The sequence below is a fragment of the Salmo salar genome, chromosome ssa03 (assembly GCF_905237065.1).
Source record: "Salmo salar chromosome ssa03, Ssal_v3.1, whole genome shotgun sequence".
Classification (NCBI taxonomy): domain Eukaryota; kingdom Metazoa; phylum Chordata; class Actinopteri; order Salmoniformes; family Salmonidae; genus Salmo; species Salmo salar.
This window is the reverse complement of record NC_059444.1, coordinates 58717300-58737068: the sequence shown is the minus strand read 5'-3', so window position 1 is coordinate 58737068 and position 19769 is coordinate 58717300. Positions and strand designations below refer to the sequence as shown.

Here is a 19769-nt window from a genome sequence, read left to right as displayed (position 1 = left end):
CTTGCCCAATGCGGATGTCTGCCTCTCGTACCCTCACTGTCTGGGCGTCGTGCCCGTCGAATGTAAACAGGCGAGCAGTCCGAACTGGGACACGACTTGGAGGGAGAGCTGTTGGGCGTGGTCACCAGGGCCTCCTGAGACGTGGCATTTGTCAGCTGGCGGTACCGCCCCCGAGGGGCTGGCGACCCGGTCCCGCCCTCCTCCGGGGAGCGCCGTAAGGAGGAGGTGTCGAAGGAGAAGACGGGGCTCCGTAAGGTGGGACAAGGGGAGGACGAGGAGAGGAGCGAATCAGGCGAAGGGGAGGAGCCTCCTCGCAGGGTGGAGTGGAGGGGGGAACGGACGGAGTGCAGAGGGCTGTCCAAACACTATGGCACAAAGATTCAGAAACACCACAAGATGTTTATATGGGAACTGACTGACACACACAACCACACACCAACACACCCACCCACACACACAGAGAGACAGACAGACAGACACACATACACGCACACAAGCACGCACTTACGCATATATACACATGCACGCACCCCCTCATGAACACAATTAGGGACATATGAATTTGGGTCAATTCCATTCCACCTCTTGTATAGTAAGGAATAATTGGACATGACATTTGAATGGGAAAATGCTAATAACTGTAGTATGGTACTTTTCAAATTAAGTGCTAGTCCAATGAAATGCCTGAATGGGCTGGAATGCAATTTGAATTGACCGTAACTCTAGTGAGAGAAAATACTCAAAACGACCAAACAACAGATATGAAGAGAGCGAGACACACTCTCCAATGCCCTCCAATATAGCCTAGGCCATAGAGACATTTTCCCATCTGATAATCTCCATATCATCTGAAATGAGTTCTAGGACTAAGAAACGGATTTCATATGGATGGTTGCATGGTCTTTTACCATCTACAACTAAATGGGTTTGAATCTAAAGAATTCAACCATAAAATCTGATTGTCAAATGAAGCAGTGAAACATGATTCAATGCCTGATTGAGTCAAGCTTTGTTTTTCACCAATCAGGATCTACTCACGAGTATAGGCATGCACAGTGCTGTTAGTTATAGGGCTATAGTTGCTATGTTACTTAGCTACATGTGTGCAGTATTATGGTATAGTGACTATATAAAATGCGCAATAAATACCTAAAATCTCCCTTGGTGCTGTCTATACAAAGATGTCTATCTATACTGTATTACCAAGACAAGACAAGGCCCTTGTCTTTTTTTATCACATGCTACAAGGTCATCATCAGACTACAAAGGAATGTGTCCTGTGGGTGTGCCTGTCCCTTTGAGAGTCCATGTCATCGATTGATTGGCTCTCACGCCTGTCACTCACCTTCCTCTCCAGACTGTCATCTCCCTCTGTGGAGCTGACGCTGTCTCGGAAGCGAGAGCGAGAGGGGCGGTGCCGCCTGGCTTTGACGGACAGCTGGGCACGCCCCTTCTGTATGCTGTTGTCCAGCAGCTCTGTCTCTGGGATGGCCTCGTTCAGGTCTGAGGGAAGATCACAGAGAAAATTATGATATTCAGATCATTCAGGTCTGAGGGAAGATCACAGAGAAAATTATGATATTCAGATCATTCAGGTCTGAGGGAAGATCACAGAGAAAAACTCAAATAAGTACTGGACACAGATTTGAGAAGTGCTTTCAACAGATCCATTTGATGCAGAATGTGTTACAAGGAAAGCCCAGACCTAAACATTAGGCTACAGCTATTATAATATATTAATTTCACCTGGGACCTAGAAAGATAAACTACTGGGCAAAAGCTAATTCCCTGCATGTAAAATAAATCCTCCAATGTCTGTGTTACAAGAAGGTACATGATACCGTTATACCACCTTTTTCATGTCAAACTGAGGAGTTTAATTGATCAGATGAAATATGTTTATCTGATCCTCCCCCTGCTGTAACATCCTCTATCTGTGGTGACCCCAGAGGAACGATCCTTTTGCCTTTGACCTCTTGACCCCAATCTGAGAGCCCTTTAGCGTTTCCATCAATTATCTCTCCCTCTCCTCCCCTCATCCCTCCATCCTTCACTCCATTTATCCAGCCCCCAGATACATGACAATTAATCTATTTAATCACATTGGACGTTCCCCTGTGACTGAGTCAGCAGAGGATTGTGGGGGATGAACATTGACCTATGACCTGGTCCTCTCTTACAGTGTCTTCAGAAAGTATTCACACCCCTAGACTTTTTCCACATTTTGTTATGTTACAGCCTGAATTTAAAATTCATGAAATTTAGATTTTGTGTCATTGGCCTACAGACAATACCCCATAATGTCAAGGGGGAATTATATTTTAGAAATGTTGAGAAATTAATTAAAAATAATAAGCTGATATGTATGAGTCAATAAGCATTTCAACCCATTTGTTATGGCAAGCCGTAGTAACTTCTGGAGTAAAATGTTGCTTAACAAGTCACATAATACGTTGCATGGGCTCACTCTGTGTGCAATAATAGTGCTTAAAACTTCTTCAGGATCGGTGGGTCCCTCACGGGACAGTTGAGCTAACGTAGGCTAATGCGATTAGCATGAGGTTGTAAGTAACAAGAACATTTCCCAGGACATAGACATATCTGATAGTGGCAGAAAGCTTAAATTCTTGTTCATCCAACTGCACTGTCCAATTTACAGTAGCTATTACAGTGAAAAAACACCATGCTATTGTTTGAGGAGAGTGCACAGTCTTGAACTATAAAAGTTATTAATAAACAAATTAGGCAAATTTGGGCAGTCTTGATACAAAGGTTTTGAACAGAAATGCAATGATTCATTGGATCAGTCTAAAAGTCAGCACATACACTGCTGCCATCTAGTGGCCAAAATCTAAATTGCACCTGGGCTGGAATAATACATTATGGCCTTTCTCTTGCATTTCAAAGATGATGATTAAAAAAAAATACAAAAAAACTTTGTATGTTTTTGTATTATCTTTTACCAGATGTAATGTGTTATATTCTCCTACATTCCTTTCACATTTCCACAAACTTCAAAGTGTTTGCTTTCAAATGGTATCAAGAATATGCATATCCTTGCTTCAGGGCCTGACCTACAGGCAGTTAGATCTGGGTATGTCATTTAAGGGGGAAATTGAAAAAAAGGGGCAGATCCTTTCATGATTTTGGAATGACTACCTCATCTCTGTACACGACTCATACAATTATCCGTAAGGCCCCTCAGTCGAGCAGTGAATTTCAAACACAGATTCAACCACAAAGACCAGGGAGATTTTCCAATGCCTCGCAATGAAGGGCACCTATTGGTAGATGGGTAAAAAAAAAGCTAACATTGAATATCCCTTTGAACATGGTGAAGTTATTCATTACATTTTGGATGGTGAGGCAATACACTCAGTCACTACAAAGATACAGGTGTCCTTCCTAACTCAGTTCCCGGAAAGGAAGAAAACCACTCAGGGATTTCACCATGACTTTAAAACAGTTACAGAGTTTAATGGCTGTGATAAGAGAAAACTGAGGATAGATCAACGACATTGTAGTTACTCCACAATACTAACCTAATTGACAGAGTGAAAAGAAGGAAGCCTGTACAGAATACAAGTATTCCAAAACATGCATCCTGTTTGCAACAAGGCACTAAAGTAACACTGCAAAAAATGTGGCAAAGAAATTAACTTTATGTCCTGAATACAAAACGTTATGTTTGGGGAAAATCCAACACAACACATCATTGAGTACCACTCTTCATATTTTCAAGCATGCATCAAGCATACCCATAATTAGATATTTCTGTGTTTCATGTTCAATACATTTGCAAACATTTCTAAAAACTTTGTTATTATGGGGTATTGTGCGTAGATGGGTGAGAATTGTTTATTTTATTCAGGCTATAACACAACAAAATGTGGAATAAGTCAAGGGGTTTGAGTACTTTCTGAAGGCACTGTATCAATCCATAAACACGGTGCCTCAATCCCTCTACTAAACATTAGCTTTTTGCTTGGGAAGCATTGGCACTGTAGTGGGGATTCATGTACAACATTTACCTAATCAAACATGTATAAAAGTCAAAGCAATTGACATAATACAATTGATCTATTACTTGTGAGAAATATCTAATTAAATTGTATTAGTGTTTTTTTTCTTTCCCTCTCCCGCTTCAGGAACAGGGGCATCAGTACAGTGATGGAGAGACACAGAGGGTCCAGATGTGAGTGAGTCAACAGCTAAGTGCTCTTGTTACTGTTGTTGGTTCAGAATGGAGGCCAGTGATGATTCATTGTCGGCCACGCTGCAGTGAAAGCGCCAACTAACAGGATTAATCTGATACCTCTCTCTCACCATGCTGACGCTCAGATCTCATCACATACTGTACTATACTGTAATGCACAGAACAGCACTGACTAGTCTATAATAGAGGATCTAAAACCAGCCAGTCTGCCGAGACAGACTAAAAATAAGATACACCAGAGGAAAGGGATGAGACCTTTCATCAGCTATGAACCACACATTATCACTGAAGTTCTCCTCTCTGATGCTCACTGCAGCCATTCAGGTTTGGGCAAGATTTTTGAAATATACAGTATATAGTAATTACTATCATGTCCTGGACAATATTAGGCTAAATAGCTAAGAACCTATTTTCAAAGGATCCCACCACCGACACCAAAAGTAGTAATACTCAGAAAAAATAAGAGAGAGAGAGAAAATAGGACTCAAGTGTTTGTGATTTGTGTGAGAATTAAGAGGAAATCTAAAGATCGACTCATATTTCTTGACGAGCATATCCTCTTCCCTCTCTCCCATGGCTGAGTGTTCACTCTAATATAATTGGTCTTTAATCATGTAGAAATGCGCAGGCAGCACACTGTCCATGCAGGCACTCAGTGAGGTTCAGAGACACTGGGATAACGATAAGGGAGTGTTGATGAGCACCCCCAGACACCAAGGACATGAGGTTCAATGAAGTATCGATTTCTACTCCTTAGCAACACAAATGTGGCCAATTTATCTACAGCTCATTAAAATACATTGTTTTAGAATAGTTTTTTTTTAAATATTCTGAGTCAGAATGTGAGGAAGCGTTTCCCTGAACTGAATTGTGGTGCAGACGACTTCTACTGTTTTTAATTGAATGCAGACAAACAATTTCAACAGTATTACAGTTAATGGTCATTGCACCTAACATCAAGAAGGACTCTTCATGTAAACCTTATGCGGTATAGGATTCTGCATATGACTCATAGCATTGGTAATGACACATTACTGTACTGTCATGACACCTATCTGTAGAATGGCGCCGGAGAGGATGGTTGACATCTTACGTGCTCCTAACCAACTGTTATATTTTTATAACTTATTTTGTACATTATGTTGCTGCTACTGTCTCTTATGACCGAAAATAACTTCTGGACATCAGAACAGCGATTACTCACCACAAGCTGGAAAGAAGCTTTTTCCTTTAACGAGTCCGACGTGAAGGATATACTTTCCTGGGAACAGGCCCAAATCCCCGTCACTTGCCAGAAGAGAAGACAGACAAAAATGGGGCGGAGGTCGGGCTGCCTTCTGAGAATTCGTAGGTGAGCGAGTAAACCCCCACTGCCATCCGTTCTATTGGCCAATGTGCAATCATTGGAAAATGAAATCGATGACCTACGAGCAAGATTAAACTACCAACGGGACATTCAAAACTGTAATATCTTATGTTTCACCGAGTAGTGGCTGAACGACGACATGAAGAATATACAGCTGGCGGGTTTTACACTGTATCGGCAGGATAGAACAGCAGCCTCTGGTAAGACGAGGGTTGCCGGTCTATGTATAGTTGTAAACATCAGCTGGTGCACAATATCTAAGGAAGTCTCAAAGTTTTGCTCACCTGAGGTAGAGTATATCATGATAAGCTGTAGACCACACTATCTACCTAGAGAGTTTTCATCTGTATTTTTCGTAGCTGTCTACATACCACCATAGACCGATGCTGGCACTAAGACCACACTCAATGAGCTGTATACCGCCATAAGCAAACAGGAAAATGCTCATCCAGAGGCGGCGCTCCTAGTGGCCGGGGACTTTAATGCAGGGAATCTTACATCCATTTTACCAAATCTCTACCAGCATGTTAAATGTGCAACCACCTTTACATCACACACAGAGATGCATACAAAACTCACCCTCCATTTGGCAAATCTGACCATAACTCTATCCTCCTGATTCCTGCAATAATTAAAGCAGGAAGCACCAGTGACTCAGTCAATAAAAAAGTGGTCAGATGAAGCAGATGCTAAGCTACAGGACTGTTTTGCTAGCACAGACTGGAATATGTTCTGGGATTCTTCCGATGGCATTGAGGAGTACACCACATCAGTCACTGGCTTCATCAATAAGTGCATTGATGACGTCATCCCCACAGTGACTGTACGTACATACCCCAACCAGAAGCCATGGATTACAGGGAACATCCGCACTGAGCTAAAGGGTAGAGCTGCCGCTTTCAAGGAGTGGGAGTCTAACCCAGAAGCTTATAAGAAATCCCTCTATGCCCTCCGATGAACCATCAAACAGGCAAAGGGTCAATACAGGACTAAGATCGAATTGTACTACACCAGCTCTGACACTCATCAGATGTGGCAGGGCTTGCAAACTATTACAGACTACAAAGGGAAGCACAGTCGAGAGCTGCCCAGTGACACGAGCCTACCAGACGAGCTAAACTACTTCTATGCTCGCTTTGAGGCAAGTAATACTGAAGCATGCATGAGAGCATCAGCTGTTCCGAACGACTGTGTGATCACGCTCTCCGCAGCCGGTGTGAGTAAGACCTTTATTAAACAGGTCAATATTCACAAGGCCGCAGGGCCAGACGGATTACCAGGACGTGTACTGTACTCCGAGCATGCGCTGACTAACTGGTAAATGTCTTCACTGACATTTTCAACCTCTCCCTGTCTGTAATACCAACTAGTTTCAGGCAGACGACCATAGTCCCAGACTATTTACATTGCCCCCCCTCCCTCTTTTACGCTGCTGCTACTCTCTGTTATTATATATGCATAGTCACTTTAATAACTCTAACTACATGTACATATTACCTCAACTACCTCGACTAACCAGTGTCTCCGCACATTGACTCTCTACTGGTACCCCCTGTATATAGCCTCGCTATTGTTATTTACTGTTACTTTTTAATTATTTCTTATTTTTATTTCTTATTGTTATTTTTTGGGGGGGGTGGGTTGTTGGTTAAGGGTTTGTAAGAAAGCATTTCACTGTAAGGTCTACACCTGTTGCATTCGGCGCATGTGACAAATACAATTTGATTTGATTTATTGAGCAGTCTGAATAAAAGGGCAGGTGTGGCAGATCACACTAAATGACCAGAGATCCATTCTCATCTCAGAAGACCACAATGCACAATGAGCTCCAAAATACTGCAGCACTTCCATTGGACTCCACTTGACTGTGGTTGGGCAAATTTGGACCTCGCTCTCTCTACTCTGTCCTAGCTTACGACATTGTCTTAACATGAGGAGTTGAATTTGAGAATGACAGTATAATGTCTATATGACTCACTATGGTTATATTCAAATCCCTGTTGTTCATCCATTCAAATTGTGGTTGCATCCCAAATGGCACCCTGATCCTTACTTTTGCACTACTTTTGACTAGAGCTCTACGGGCCCTAGGGAATAAGGTGCCATTTGGGGTGCACTCTGTAAATCAATGTTTGTGCTGCTCAGTGACCCAGCAGGGTCAAATGGAGGCAGAGTGACATTTTCCACTCGTAGTTCTGTCATCAGCCTACTGACAAGGAAGGTTGAACACCCAACTGGCCTTTCGCCCGCTCTGTGCATGTTAAGCGCTACATGCTCAGAGATGGAGGAGACCTGTCTCCAAAACCTTTTCATGCACCTCACAGTCGACGAAAGGGAACCTCCTTTGCTTCGGAAATCACGACTCAACAGTAGCCATCTGCTATCTTACAGAATCATTGTAATCGGTCCAAATTAAAAACAGCACACAGTACATATCACCAGGGGTCGGAACCAATTCAGGGAACAGAACCGAAAACCGGAAAGAACGTCATTTTTCAAGGAACAGAATCAAAACCTGGAACAAAAGTGATCTATACTATTCTGGAACAGAACCATGGGAACCGGTTAATAACATTATTTTATGTTCCGGGCATCCATTTGCAACAAAAAAATGCAACAAAGCTTCTATGCAAAGCCCTCACTCTTTTTCCAGTGTCTGCCTGCCTGCTAGCCTACTACTGGTACAAGTATGATTCAGAAATTAGGGAGAGAGATTTTTTTATTAGAGAAGAATGGATTAACTTTTTCAATGCTAGTTAAGGATACTAAATAGTTATCACGTCTGACATTGGATTTATTAACTACAAATGTTTTATTTCGATGCTGGTGCAGCTCTGCACACACAAGCTAGCTAGCTAGTTTTGGTCTAACGTGAAACCATCTCTCTGAAGTTCAAAGACATTCAATGTTCCTTCATAGAAGCTGCTCCTCCAGAGGTATAATTCTGATTATTAATGGTTACTTTCTTTTGGTTCAAACCGGTTCAGAACTTTCTTTTGCCGGTCGGAACAGTGGAACTGAACAAAAAAAATATTGGTTCTGGGGGAAAAAAATTGGTTCCAACCCCTGCATGTCACACTTCCCTCCACAAATAGAATTGAACACGGAAGTTAATTGCTCTAGTAGTGTTGTCGAGTGGTACATCCTTGCACAGCAGGCTAAAACTCAAGCAGCACTCAAAGCTAATTTGTATAGATATACACCACTGGGTCTAGCTTGGGCTATCGAGTCCAAAACCACAACACTCAGTGTGGTAGAGTGTAAGGTTCATTAAATTCAATTTTCCGCAATCTGGGGGTGAATGGAATTGAGCGCTTTGCCGTTTCGGATTGGTGCTGCGTTCCTCAAGCTGGTTAGGTGGTGGTGGCTGAGGTAAAGCTAGCAATCAATGCTACAGCTACAGCAGCAGCAGAGTGAGTTCCCTGTGGGATGCAGGCCAACCAAACCATCTCTGTCTGTAGCGGTCTGACTGATAATCATCCATACTACAGGCCCTGATTCAGCCCTAAAACAGGTCATTTTCTATCTCTGTTGGAGAGGAGTTAGGTTGGAGTATGGGTAGGTTAGGTTGGGTAAACCAAAAATGTTTTTATATGTAGGTATCAGTATTTTGTCTCCCCCATACCCCAACTTCTTGTCTTGCAAAATTTTTAAGGGGTTTTGTTTACACCCCTCCTTGACAGACAAACCCTGTTTTGGGTTGTACATATTTGGTTTAGCTCCCTGGGTGGTAATGTAAAGGTTGGTTTACTATATGATACATGCCTTGTATCCGGAAGCAAGGTTTGGTTCAGTATAACTGAAGCCTTAAACCAGCTTTATATCAAGAATATCAGTGTAAGGTTTGAGTGGATATAAATTCTCAGCCTATAAGATTGAAACTATATTGCGTTAGGTTGGGTTCAGTGTGTTATGGGCTGTGTGCTACGATAGCAGTGTGACTGCTAGTTCAGTATGACATTGTCTTTGTGGTTCATTGGATGAGCTGTGTATTGGCTGGCTCCGTGGTTCAGTATTAGGATGTACACAGCCAGTAATGAAGGCAGACAGGCCGAACTGCCGCAGAGGGAAACTGTTCTGCTCGCCCCCGCCTACGTTCTCTACCACGTTTCCACTGAGCGAGTCAAGGGAGACCAAGCACAGCGACCCCAAAGACAACAGACAACAACCGCAACAAGCTATTTTACAGGGTGAATCCCTCACGTTAAACAACAACATTTCTTAGCTCCAGTATCTCAACCCTCCTGTTCACATTGTTGACAACATTATACGACACAACAAGGAGGAGTAAAGCTGGGTGAAGGAGGAGGGTGAATCACCTCTTCATTTTCCCCCCCCATTCTGTTAGCCCCAGCGGTGCACATTATCCGCCCTGCTCTTATTAGACCAAGTCTCTGTGCTAAGAGGCACCATTAAATATTGACCAAACCAAGCAAGACCCCCGTCATCCCCCATAAGCCATCCTCCCACGCCTTATTGGATTCTACACAGACCGCACATAGAGTAGGTAGGAGACAGATATACTACAGCCCACCCCCACTATAGGTCTACTGAGCGCACTACCCCCGACTCTATATTTCCCTGTGGGCCTTTCTAGAGAGGTATGAAGGTCAATCTCACAGCCCGCATCACTAGAGGAAAGTGTGCACAGTATATTAAGAAAACGCCAGAGAGCTGGCGAAGCAAACAAGATACGGTCAGTTCAAAAATGTCTATTAGGTGTCGCCCACTGCCACATTTCGAGGCTGTCAGGCTGATCCACCGGCTGTATTGTTTTGTCTAATTTAGTGACTGGATATCTGAAAGATGTTCTGTGGAGACACACACACATGTATGCAAACACATTCTAAAAATACCTCACATCCGAGCCAGCAAATGACAGGCAGGTAGATGCACGCTTCAATGTTAGCTATGTGAATCCATAATACCATTGAAATATATGGTTATCAGAGGAGTTGAGCAGATTTGGGGCGTCTGGGCCAATAAGACAGTGTCAGAGGGTCAGAGGGGGGCGGGTATGCAGAAGTCGGCACATTGGGGAATTGGACTTGTCACCGCTGAGACCCAAACGGCTGAGTCCACACAAAGGGTGATGTTCCACATTAGTGCTGGGGTGTCCTATTCAGGGAGAGAGAGGTGACCTGGGAGCTGTTCCGAAGGGGAATAGGGAGTATTTATAGGACTCTGACCGAGAGGTAGCTTGGTCACTTGCTGGTTACAACATTAAATACAAAGGTGCTGTGATGTAGAAGTCTGAGTCATAGCCTCTTTAGGAATTGATTTTCTTAAAATAGGACATGGAGTGTTTGTGTGTGTATGTGTGTGTCTGCTTGCATGTGTAGCCTGACTAGACTGCCCTTTAAGCTGAGAAGAGCAGTCATGAGATTTCGTAGCATAGGCCTTCCCATGTATCATTACAATAACAGACGCCCTCATGTTCCACAGATTTCCCTGACCCATGGTATTCAGAAAGTTATAGGTCCAGCGCACAGCACACACATACTGTAGTTTATGTCAGACACACACCACACAAGCCCTTTATTTCTGTGTGCCTCATGTCGTGTATCTTTCTTTGAGAGATGTGCGCACACACAAACACACAATCTTCATTCGTGCATCACATATACAACACTCATTAAACGTGCGAGACACAAACACACACAAACACAGAGAGAGAGAAACACTCACCAAAAACATTTTCTGTCTCCTCCAGCTGTGTGGCAGACATGGCGCAATGGGCACTGTGAAGAGAGAGGGGGTAGAGAGAGAAAGAGAGAGAGAAACGGAGAGGGCGAGGGGGATAGAATTCTAGATTAGGTACTGTAGAAACAAAAACCTAACAGAGAGAGAGAGTGAGAGAGAGATAGAGAGAGAGACAGAGAGTGCAATCAGTTGCTGCATTTATGTATATGGACAAGTTTAGTCAGCCGTGTGACCAGCCTGCAGCCCTTAGCTTAGCTTCACCACCCCATCATCTAACAAGCCTCCTCGTCTCGTCTGTCTGCTGCAAAGCTTATCCCTGTGGCTTTTTCTCCCTGGAAGAACCCTCAAGGAAATCACATTAGGAATTTACCAGAAAATGAGCAGCGACCCCCATTTCTACTCACTCACACACACATAAAAACACACTAATGCGCTAATGAGTGTGAGTGTGTTTTTATGCCCGGGAGCATAGACATCAGGGTGATTGATCGCGAGGGCTGAGCTGATCATCACACTGCTGACCCATTTCCCTGCGAGCCAGGTAATTAAACATGCAGCTAAAGAAGAGAGAATGGAGGGATGAGAGGAGAGCACAAACACACACAGGGGGTTCCACACTTTCCTAAAGGAATGGCTGCATGATAAAGATGGATGATGTGTGTATTTGGGCTGGAAAGGGGTTTGAAGGTGGGTTAATGCATTACATCTCAAATGGAGAGCGTTACACTGTTTTATAAAGTATAGACATTTTAGTGGATCAAATTGGAAATATATCTTAGGCCTAACAACACAAATAAAATGAATAGAACATTCAGGATCAAATGAAGACACATAAGGTTGTTGCAAATGAAGATGATTAAAGTTGCTCCAAGCTAGCTTTGGTTGTCCTGTGAATCACCCAATCTTGTGCCCGTTAACCCCCCTATCTTATCTGTTAACTCCAATCGACACTCTGGACAGTATCCTTTCTACAGTGGTTTGTAAAAGTATTCACCCCGCTTGGCATTCTTCCTATTTTGTTGCCTTACAATCTGGAATTAAAATTGATTTTTTTGGGGGGGTTTGTTTCATTTGATTTACACAACATGCCTACCACTTTGAAGATGCAAAATATTTTTTCTTGTGAAACAAATAAGAAATAAGACAAAAAAACGGAAAACTTGAGCGTGCATAACTATTCACCCTCCCAAAGTCAATACTTTGTAGAGACACCTTTTGCAGCAGTTACAGCTGCAAGTCTCTTGTGGTATGTCTCTATAAGCTTGGCACATCCAGCCAATGGGATTTTTGCCCATTCTTCAATGCAAAACTGCTCCAGCTTCTTCAAGTTGGATGGGTTCCGCTGTTGTATAGCAATCTTCATACCACAGATTCTCAATTGGATTGAGGTCTGGGCTTTGTTGAACCACTCGAGTATTGCTTTAGTAGTATGCTTAAGGTCATTGTCCTGCTGGAAGGTGAACCTCCGTCCCAGTCTCAAATCTCTGGAAGAGTGAAGCAGGTTTCCCTCAAGAATTTCCCTGTATTTAGCGCCATTACTTCTTCAATTCTGACCAGTTTCCCAGTCCCTGCCGATGAAAAACATACCGAGAGCATGATGCTGCCACCGCCATGCTTCACTGTGGGGAAGTGTTCTAGAGGTGATGAGAGGTGTTGGTTTGCGCCAGACATAGAGTTTTCCTTGATGGCCAAAAAGCTACATTTTTGTTTAATCTGACCAGAGTACCTTCTTCCATATGTTTGAGGAGTCTCCCACATGCCTTTTGGCGAACACCAAACGTGTTTGCTTATTTTTTTCTTTAAGCAATGGCTTTTTTTCTGGCCACTCTTCCATAAATCCCAGCTCTGTGGAGTGTACGACTTAAAGTGGTCCTATGGACAGATACTCCAATCTCCGCTGTAGAGCTTTGCAGCTCCTTCAGGGTTACCTTTGGTCTCTTTGTTGCCTCTTTGATTAATGCCCTCCTTGCCTGGTTCGTGAGTTTTGGTGGGCGGCCCTCTCTTGGCAGGTTTGTTGTGGTGCCATATTCTTTCCATTTATTAATAATGGATTTAATGGTGCTCTGTGGGATGTTCAAAGTTTCAGATATTTTTTTATAACCCAACCCTGATCTTTACTTCTTCACAACTTTGTCCCTGGCCTGTTTGGAGAGCTCCTTGGTCTTCATGGTGCCGCTTGTTTGGTGGTGCCCCTTGCATAGTGGTGTTGCAGACTCTGGGCCTTTCAGAACAGGTGTATATATACTCAGATCATGTGACACTTAGATTCCACATGTTGACTTTATTTAACTAATTTTGTGACTTCTGAAGGTAATTGGTTGCACTAGATCTTATTTAGGGGCGTCATAGCAAAGGGGTGAATACATATGCATGCACCACTTTTCTGTTTATTAGTTTTGAGAATTTTTTAAATAAGGTTTATTTTTTACTTCACCAATTTGGCCTATTTTGTGTATGTCCATTACATGAAATCCAAATAAAAATCTATTTAAATTACAGGATGTAATGCAACAAAATAGGAAAAATGCCAAGGGGGATGAATTCTTTTGCAAGGCACTGTATTCTACCTTATCAGACAACTCTAATGGATGGTTGCTCTGTGCTGTAATGGATGCTTGGGGAACACAGTACTGGTCATTATATGGCTACAGTAACAGTCGTAAGCATTGGATAGAGTAGTTTGCTGCAGTCTGTGAGAACAGTGGGCGATTATTTTCTTTAAAAACATAGCTGGGCTTTTGTTTTTCTCCTCAAAATCCACTTCTACCACAACTGATAATAAACTTACCGCATTTGAGTTTGCAACAAACATCACATCTGTGAGAAACTGCCTCAAGACACTTCTGCACAACTTCGGACAAAGAAAGTATTATCCAAAAGTGCAGCGTCATCATAAATGATACCCCGTCTGTTTTTAGACATTCTGTTACTCATCTGTTAATACAGCGAGTGCTAGGCAACATAGCATCCCCTTTACGACACTATCAAGAGTCTCATGGAAGGACTCGTTGAATATGTGACATGAGATAGCTCCATGCTCCTATCGTTTCCCACATGAAAGCCAAGCAACCCCTTGGTTCCACCTATCCAGTCTTAGAGCCATGGTCAAAACGGATAGAAACGGAGACCATCTGATAGTAATGGACAGCCAGTAATTTAAATCAATGATCATCAGAGAGGAAGGAGATGAGGAAAGGAGGCCTTTCGATAGTAATGGGACTCAGCCTAAATCTCCCCTGGTTTGTAGATGAAGAAGCCACTAACAGTGTGCTGACTGCACCAGCTACCAGGCCCAGAGGAGAAGAGGGGATGAGGAGAGGTGAGTGGGCAGGGGGCCCAGGAGAGAGAGGCCATCTGCTGCCTACTGCCCGTGGTCCTGTATCCCTGGCAGGGCTGCCCTGGTCTCCATATGGACCTGGACTGGAGGAGGGGACACCGTAGATAGGTGCAGGACACAGCAGCATGGTTAGCGCAGCACAGGAATATGTGTGTGTGGGAGGGGGATGAATGCTCTCTGTGCCTGCATGTAGGTGTGAGTCCTGGTAAGAGACAGAAAACATACGGAATGCAAAGATAAGTCCCGTATTAGAAAAGACAGACATCGATAAACAGACAAAAAGGGCAAGAAAAACACGTACAAAAGTGGGATGAAAGCATCAATGTTAGCTTAATGAAGGAATCATTTTACAGCTCCATAATAACTCACTTAATGAGATGACTAATATTGTCTGGAAATAAATATATCATAAAGTGCATTTTATTGCATTTTTTATTTAACTAGGCAAGTCAGTTAAGAACAAATTCTTATTTACAAGGACGGCCTACACCGGCCAAACCCAGATGACGCTGGGGCCATTGTGTGTCGCCCTGTGGGACTCCTAATCACGACCGGTTGTGATACAGCCTGAATGAGTCATCCATTCCATAACCTCTTCTAGTAAGAAGTTAGTGTATCAATCTATCCACTTGTTGGGGAGAGAAGAGGGACACACACAGAGATTCCTGACAGAGCAGGGTGTTGCAGTACATCACGTAGAGGAAACGCCCAGAGATAGAGCTGTGTGTGTGGCAGATACAACAGTCACACACAAACCCAGTGGGGAGAGAGAGGGAGAAGGGGGAGAGAGAGAGAGAGAGAGAGAGAGAGAGAGAGAGAGAGAGAGAGAGAGAGAGAGAGAGAGAGAGAGAATGTGTGTGAGAGATTGAGAGAAACACAGAGAGAGAGAAACAGAGAGAGAGAGAAACACAGAGATAGAGAGAGAGAGAGAGAGCACAAATGGATGGGTGGTTCAAAGGAGGGAACTTCCTGTCTGTTGTGTAGTGCAGCAGATGACTGAGATGAGGAGAAAGACAGTGATGAGCAGAGCATCATCCTCCATAAACCAACTAGCTAGTGAGCCGTAGCAGTACAGACAGCAGATGATTGAATAGTAGGACGTGCTGTACTGATGGTTTAAAGGGATACAAACTGCACACAGAGACATAACATTTTTCTTCACAAGTTCATCTGACTCTAGGGAAGTAGATAAATACTTATTTGCCAAAATCCTGAAGTCCACCTTTAAAGGTGAAAGATACTTGATATGCAATCTGCTTAAATCTGTGATTTTGGTTCAAACTATTCACGTCGCATAGTTTGTTTGGGAAAAATAATGTCCCAGCCTTTCCTCCTTGGCAGGATGTCTGAGGGAATGTCTCATAGTATTAGCAGCAGAATTGAGTCTCGCTTTGCCCCACTCTGACGCTATGTGGGAAAGGAGTGGGGGCAACAGTCGATTCTGGGGGATGCAATTTAGGCAGCGCAGGCCTCAACCCAACCCCCCCACTTCCCTCTCATGACCCCTATTCCAACAAATCTATGGGGTGGCCTCTTTGCCAGAACATGGTTCCTTAAAACATGCATGAGGTGTGGACAGGACACAGATTGCCACACACACAGATATTGAGATACATGCTCTCACACACTCAACACACACAGCACGCGTTCATACCCAGGTCCCAAGACCGAGCGTCCCACCATGGATAACTTACAGACGCATAAAACTAGGGAGTGGAGAGAATGAGTGTTGAGGCAATATACTGTCTCTGCCTCCAGGGAATGGTCTCTATATATTTGACAAATGGGATTTCACATGTGCACACACACTATACCTTGATGATAAAGAAATTACACACACACACACACACACACACACACACACACACACACACACACACACACACACACACACACACACACACACACACACACACACACACACACACACACACACACACTAACCCTGTGTGATATAACAAGAATGAGAACAGCCAGCTTCTCAGAGGTTCGATGAAGCCGTACAACCAGTCACCCTCTTGAGGAGGATTCAACGGGGTCAGAGAAGGTAGGGATGATGGATGAAGGGAGGGGCAGGAAATATGGCCTGATCACTTCCTGCAGACAGAGACAGGTTTAGAGGCTGAGTGATGGCCATGGGGCCAGACAGTTGGAGGAAAGTGGCCTATAGCAAGAGCTCAGTCCAAGACAACTTCATGTACCATTATAACAAATCGAGTCCTCACAGGTCAGTGCCCATGAAGGAAAGGAAACGAGGAAAGGAAGTCATTTCAGACTGCAATGACACAGTCCTATGGGGTGTCATGGTTTATAAGGACAGTGTATCTTTCCCCATTAGTTGCCGTTTTTTACCACTGGACATGATGAGAGGGGCTTGCTCGTTAGGCTGTGTGAACACGGCGTGTCCCATCTGTGTGTTAACAACAACACAAACAACCCTGGGGGAAGACAGACACTCTCTCACATGGCGGCAAGAGAGAGATAGAAGGAAGAGGAGGACGAAGGAGAGATGGAGGAAGAGAGTGAAAAAAGAGGGGGAGAGGGGAGAGGGAAAGAGAGATGGAGAGGCAGATATTTAGAAAGATACCCAGTAGAAAAAGAAATGCATAGAACACATTAAGCTCCTACATTTTAGAGTTAAAATATCTCACTTTCAGAGGATTGCTAAATGTTGCAGCAGACTTCAGGAGGGTATATACCTCAGGAGAAATCAAATGAGGGGAGTGAAGGAAAACAGTGAACAGTAGCTTTAATAGCCTGACAACAACCCAGACAGAACTACATGGGTCAATGCAGCTGAATATCTAATAAGCTCTCTATTCAGTCAGAGTGAGGATGCCCTGGCTTGAGTGACCGCACCAAATGAGACAAACACATCCCAAAGCAAGCACAGCTTGTTCCCAAAAGAGGGGGTTTGTTCACAACAACAAAAAGCATTGTCGGGGGATAGGGCTGGCAGGCTCAGAGAGGGAGAGAGAGAGGAAGAGGGAGAGAGAGAGGAGCGAGAGATAGAGAGAGGACAAGCGAGGAGAACAGAGATGATAAGAGATAAGCAGAAATAGAGATGAGAACAGAGCAGGGCGGAGAGAGGAAAAGACTAGAAAACAAGATCGAAATCGAGACAACAACAAGGTACACAGTCCGGGCGGTAAAGGCAGTGCAGCTCACCTTAAAATGCGTTCCCCTTAGGTTGGCACTCAGTCGACATGGCAGACTGGCATCGGCCCTCGGCTCCACTGGCAGCACGGCAGGCCGACTGCGTATCCTGGGTAACGGCAGCAGCGTTGGAAGCGACAGAACAGTATCCACTGGGCAAAGGCTGGCTGCCTGCTTCCTCCTGCACAACCCAGCACTACAGTGCTCTGCTCTGCCACAGAGCACCGTCAAGGACAGCCGAGAGAGAGAGAGAGAGAGAGAGAGAGAGAGAGAGAGAGAGAGAGAGGGAGAAGGGGAGGGTGGGTAGGAGAGAGAGAGGGAGGGTAGAGAGGGAAGAGGGCTGAAAGAGAGAGGGAGGGTAGAGAGAGAAGTGGATGACAGTGTCTAAGGCAGAGCGAAAGGAAAGCGAGAAGGATGGGGTAAAGAGAGAGAGGGGCTGGAGAAAAATCAAGAGAGAGAAAGAGAGAGAGGCAGGCTGAGGTAGGGACACACAAGCACACACTCAAGCACAGCTGTCTGGTATGATGGAGACGGCAGCGCTCTGAAGCAGGTCCTGGTGATTCAGCCCTGGTGTGTGTGTGTGTGTGTGTGTGTGTGTGTGTGTGTGTGTGTGTGTGTGTGTGTGTGTGTGTGTGTGTGTGTGTGTGTGTGTGTGTGTGTGTGTGTGTGTAGGATGAGGGCAGTAAGAGCCTAAGGGGAGGAGGAAGAAGTGATGGGGAGGGGGAGGAGGGAAGGAGGGGGGTGTCCGTCAGCAGCACTCCACTCAGCTTATTATCAGGCCACTCAAGGAGATGTGAGATGCCTCTCTTGTCTGCCTGGGGAGACACTGAAAACGAGGAAGAGGAGGAGGTTTAAAAGGGGATGGAGGGAGGATAAAGGAGATGCACTTCTCAAGACAGGTGCATCTACTACGGTCCTCCAATAGAGATGTCAGTTGCGACTGGCCATTAAGGTGGAGCTCTGGTGAGATACATTATGGCAGGGCTCGGCAACAAGCATTTTTGTTTTCTCCAGAAGACCAGGGCCCAGATTCACAAAACCTTCTTAAGTGAAATGTTTTCCCTAACTACAGACTTATGAAGAAAGTTAAGCAAAGTTGATATTCCTCAAAAAGGTTATTGAAAATGTTCTTGCACTATTATGTTTCTCCTTAAGCGAAAAGTTAAGAAGAAATAGAATCTTAAAAAATAAAGTTTGGGGTTTTTGTTCTTAATTCCAAGCTAGCTAAAACCTTGCCTTAAACTCAGAGCAGTGAGAGAATAAACTCATGAAAGCAATTTAACATTCACTCACAAACTTCATCTGAAAGTTTCAGTATTGATTATTTTGAACCCAAGAACATGTTTTAGAACAGCAGGAAATATGCTATCATTGCCATTGCTAGCTAGATAGCGAGCAAAATTTGTAAGAAGATATTTGAGGATTTCGTGAGAAAATCATTCAATCTTAAGATATTGTTGAGGAATATCAACATATTTTTCTTCTTGAGCAGCTTTTTGCATAAGAAGTGTTTTGGGAATCTGTGTCCAGGAATTCACCTTAAAAGTATTCCCCATGAATAAAAAAAGGGGCATATGTGATCGTGTCTCAATGTAATCAAGGTATGAAATAAATGTTACATTTTCAAATACAATCTCTTTTTGGGCTTGGTTGTGGTCAATTTGCAGTGTACAAATTATTAGAAATATATTCCTGCCCCCCTATATCCAGTCCGAAAATAATTGGCCTGCACCTGAATGTTGTTGCCTAGCCCTGCTTTATGGAATGTCTGACGTTAGCAAGTATCTCTACATATGACTCGGGTGCCCTCACTTGGTTGCATAGTTAGCTAAACGTAGACAGTTCAATTGGCTTTAGACATGCATGCATCCACATGACCATCAGCAGATATTCGTATGCCCAAGGCCATTATACAAGAACTAAGTACATTGATGCATGCACATGATCTTTTGACAAATGCTTGCTTCTCGATGGTAGTCTGATGTTTTCTC

General features: G+C 43.9%; 1 protein-coding gene across 1 annotated transcript in view; it reads right to left on the bottom strand.

Annotated features, from left to right (window-relative positions):
• The window catches only part of LOC106600800 (sterile alpha motif domain-containing protein 14), a 37298-nt gene extending 18979 nt beyond the window's left edge, over nt 1-18319 (bottom strand). Inside the window, exons 1-4 of the mRNA XM_014192482.2 lie at nt 17791-18319; nt 11271-11323; nt 1346-1503; nt 32-365 (exon numbers count right to left, since the gene is read on the bottom strand). Coding sequence (XP_014047957.1) covers nt 32-365; nt 1346-1503; nt 11271-11310 — 532 coding nt within the window. The 5' untranslated portion in view covers nt 11311-11323; nt 17791-18319. The remainder of the gene's footprint in view (nt 1-31; nt 366-1345; nt 1504-11270; nt 11324-17790) is intronic.
• Nucleotides 18320-19769: the final 1450 nt, after the last annotated feature.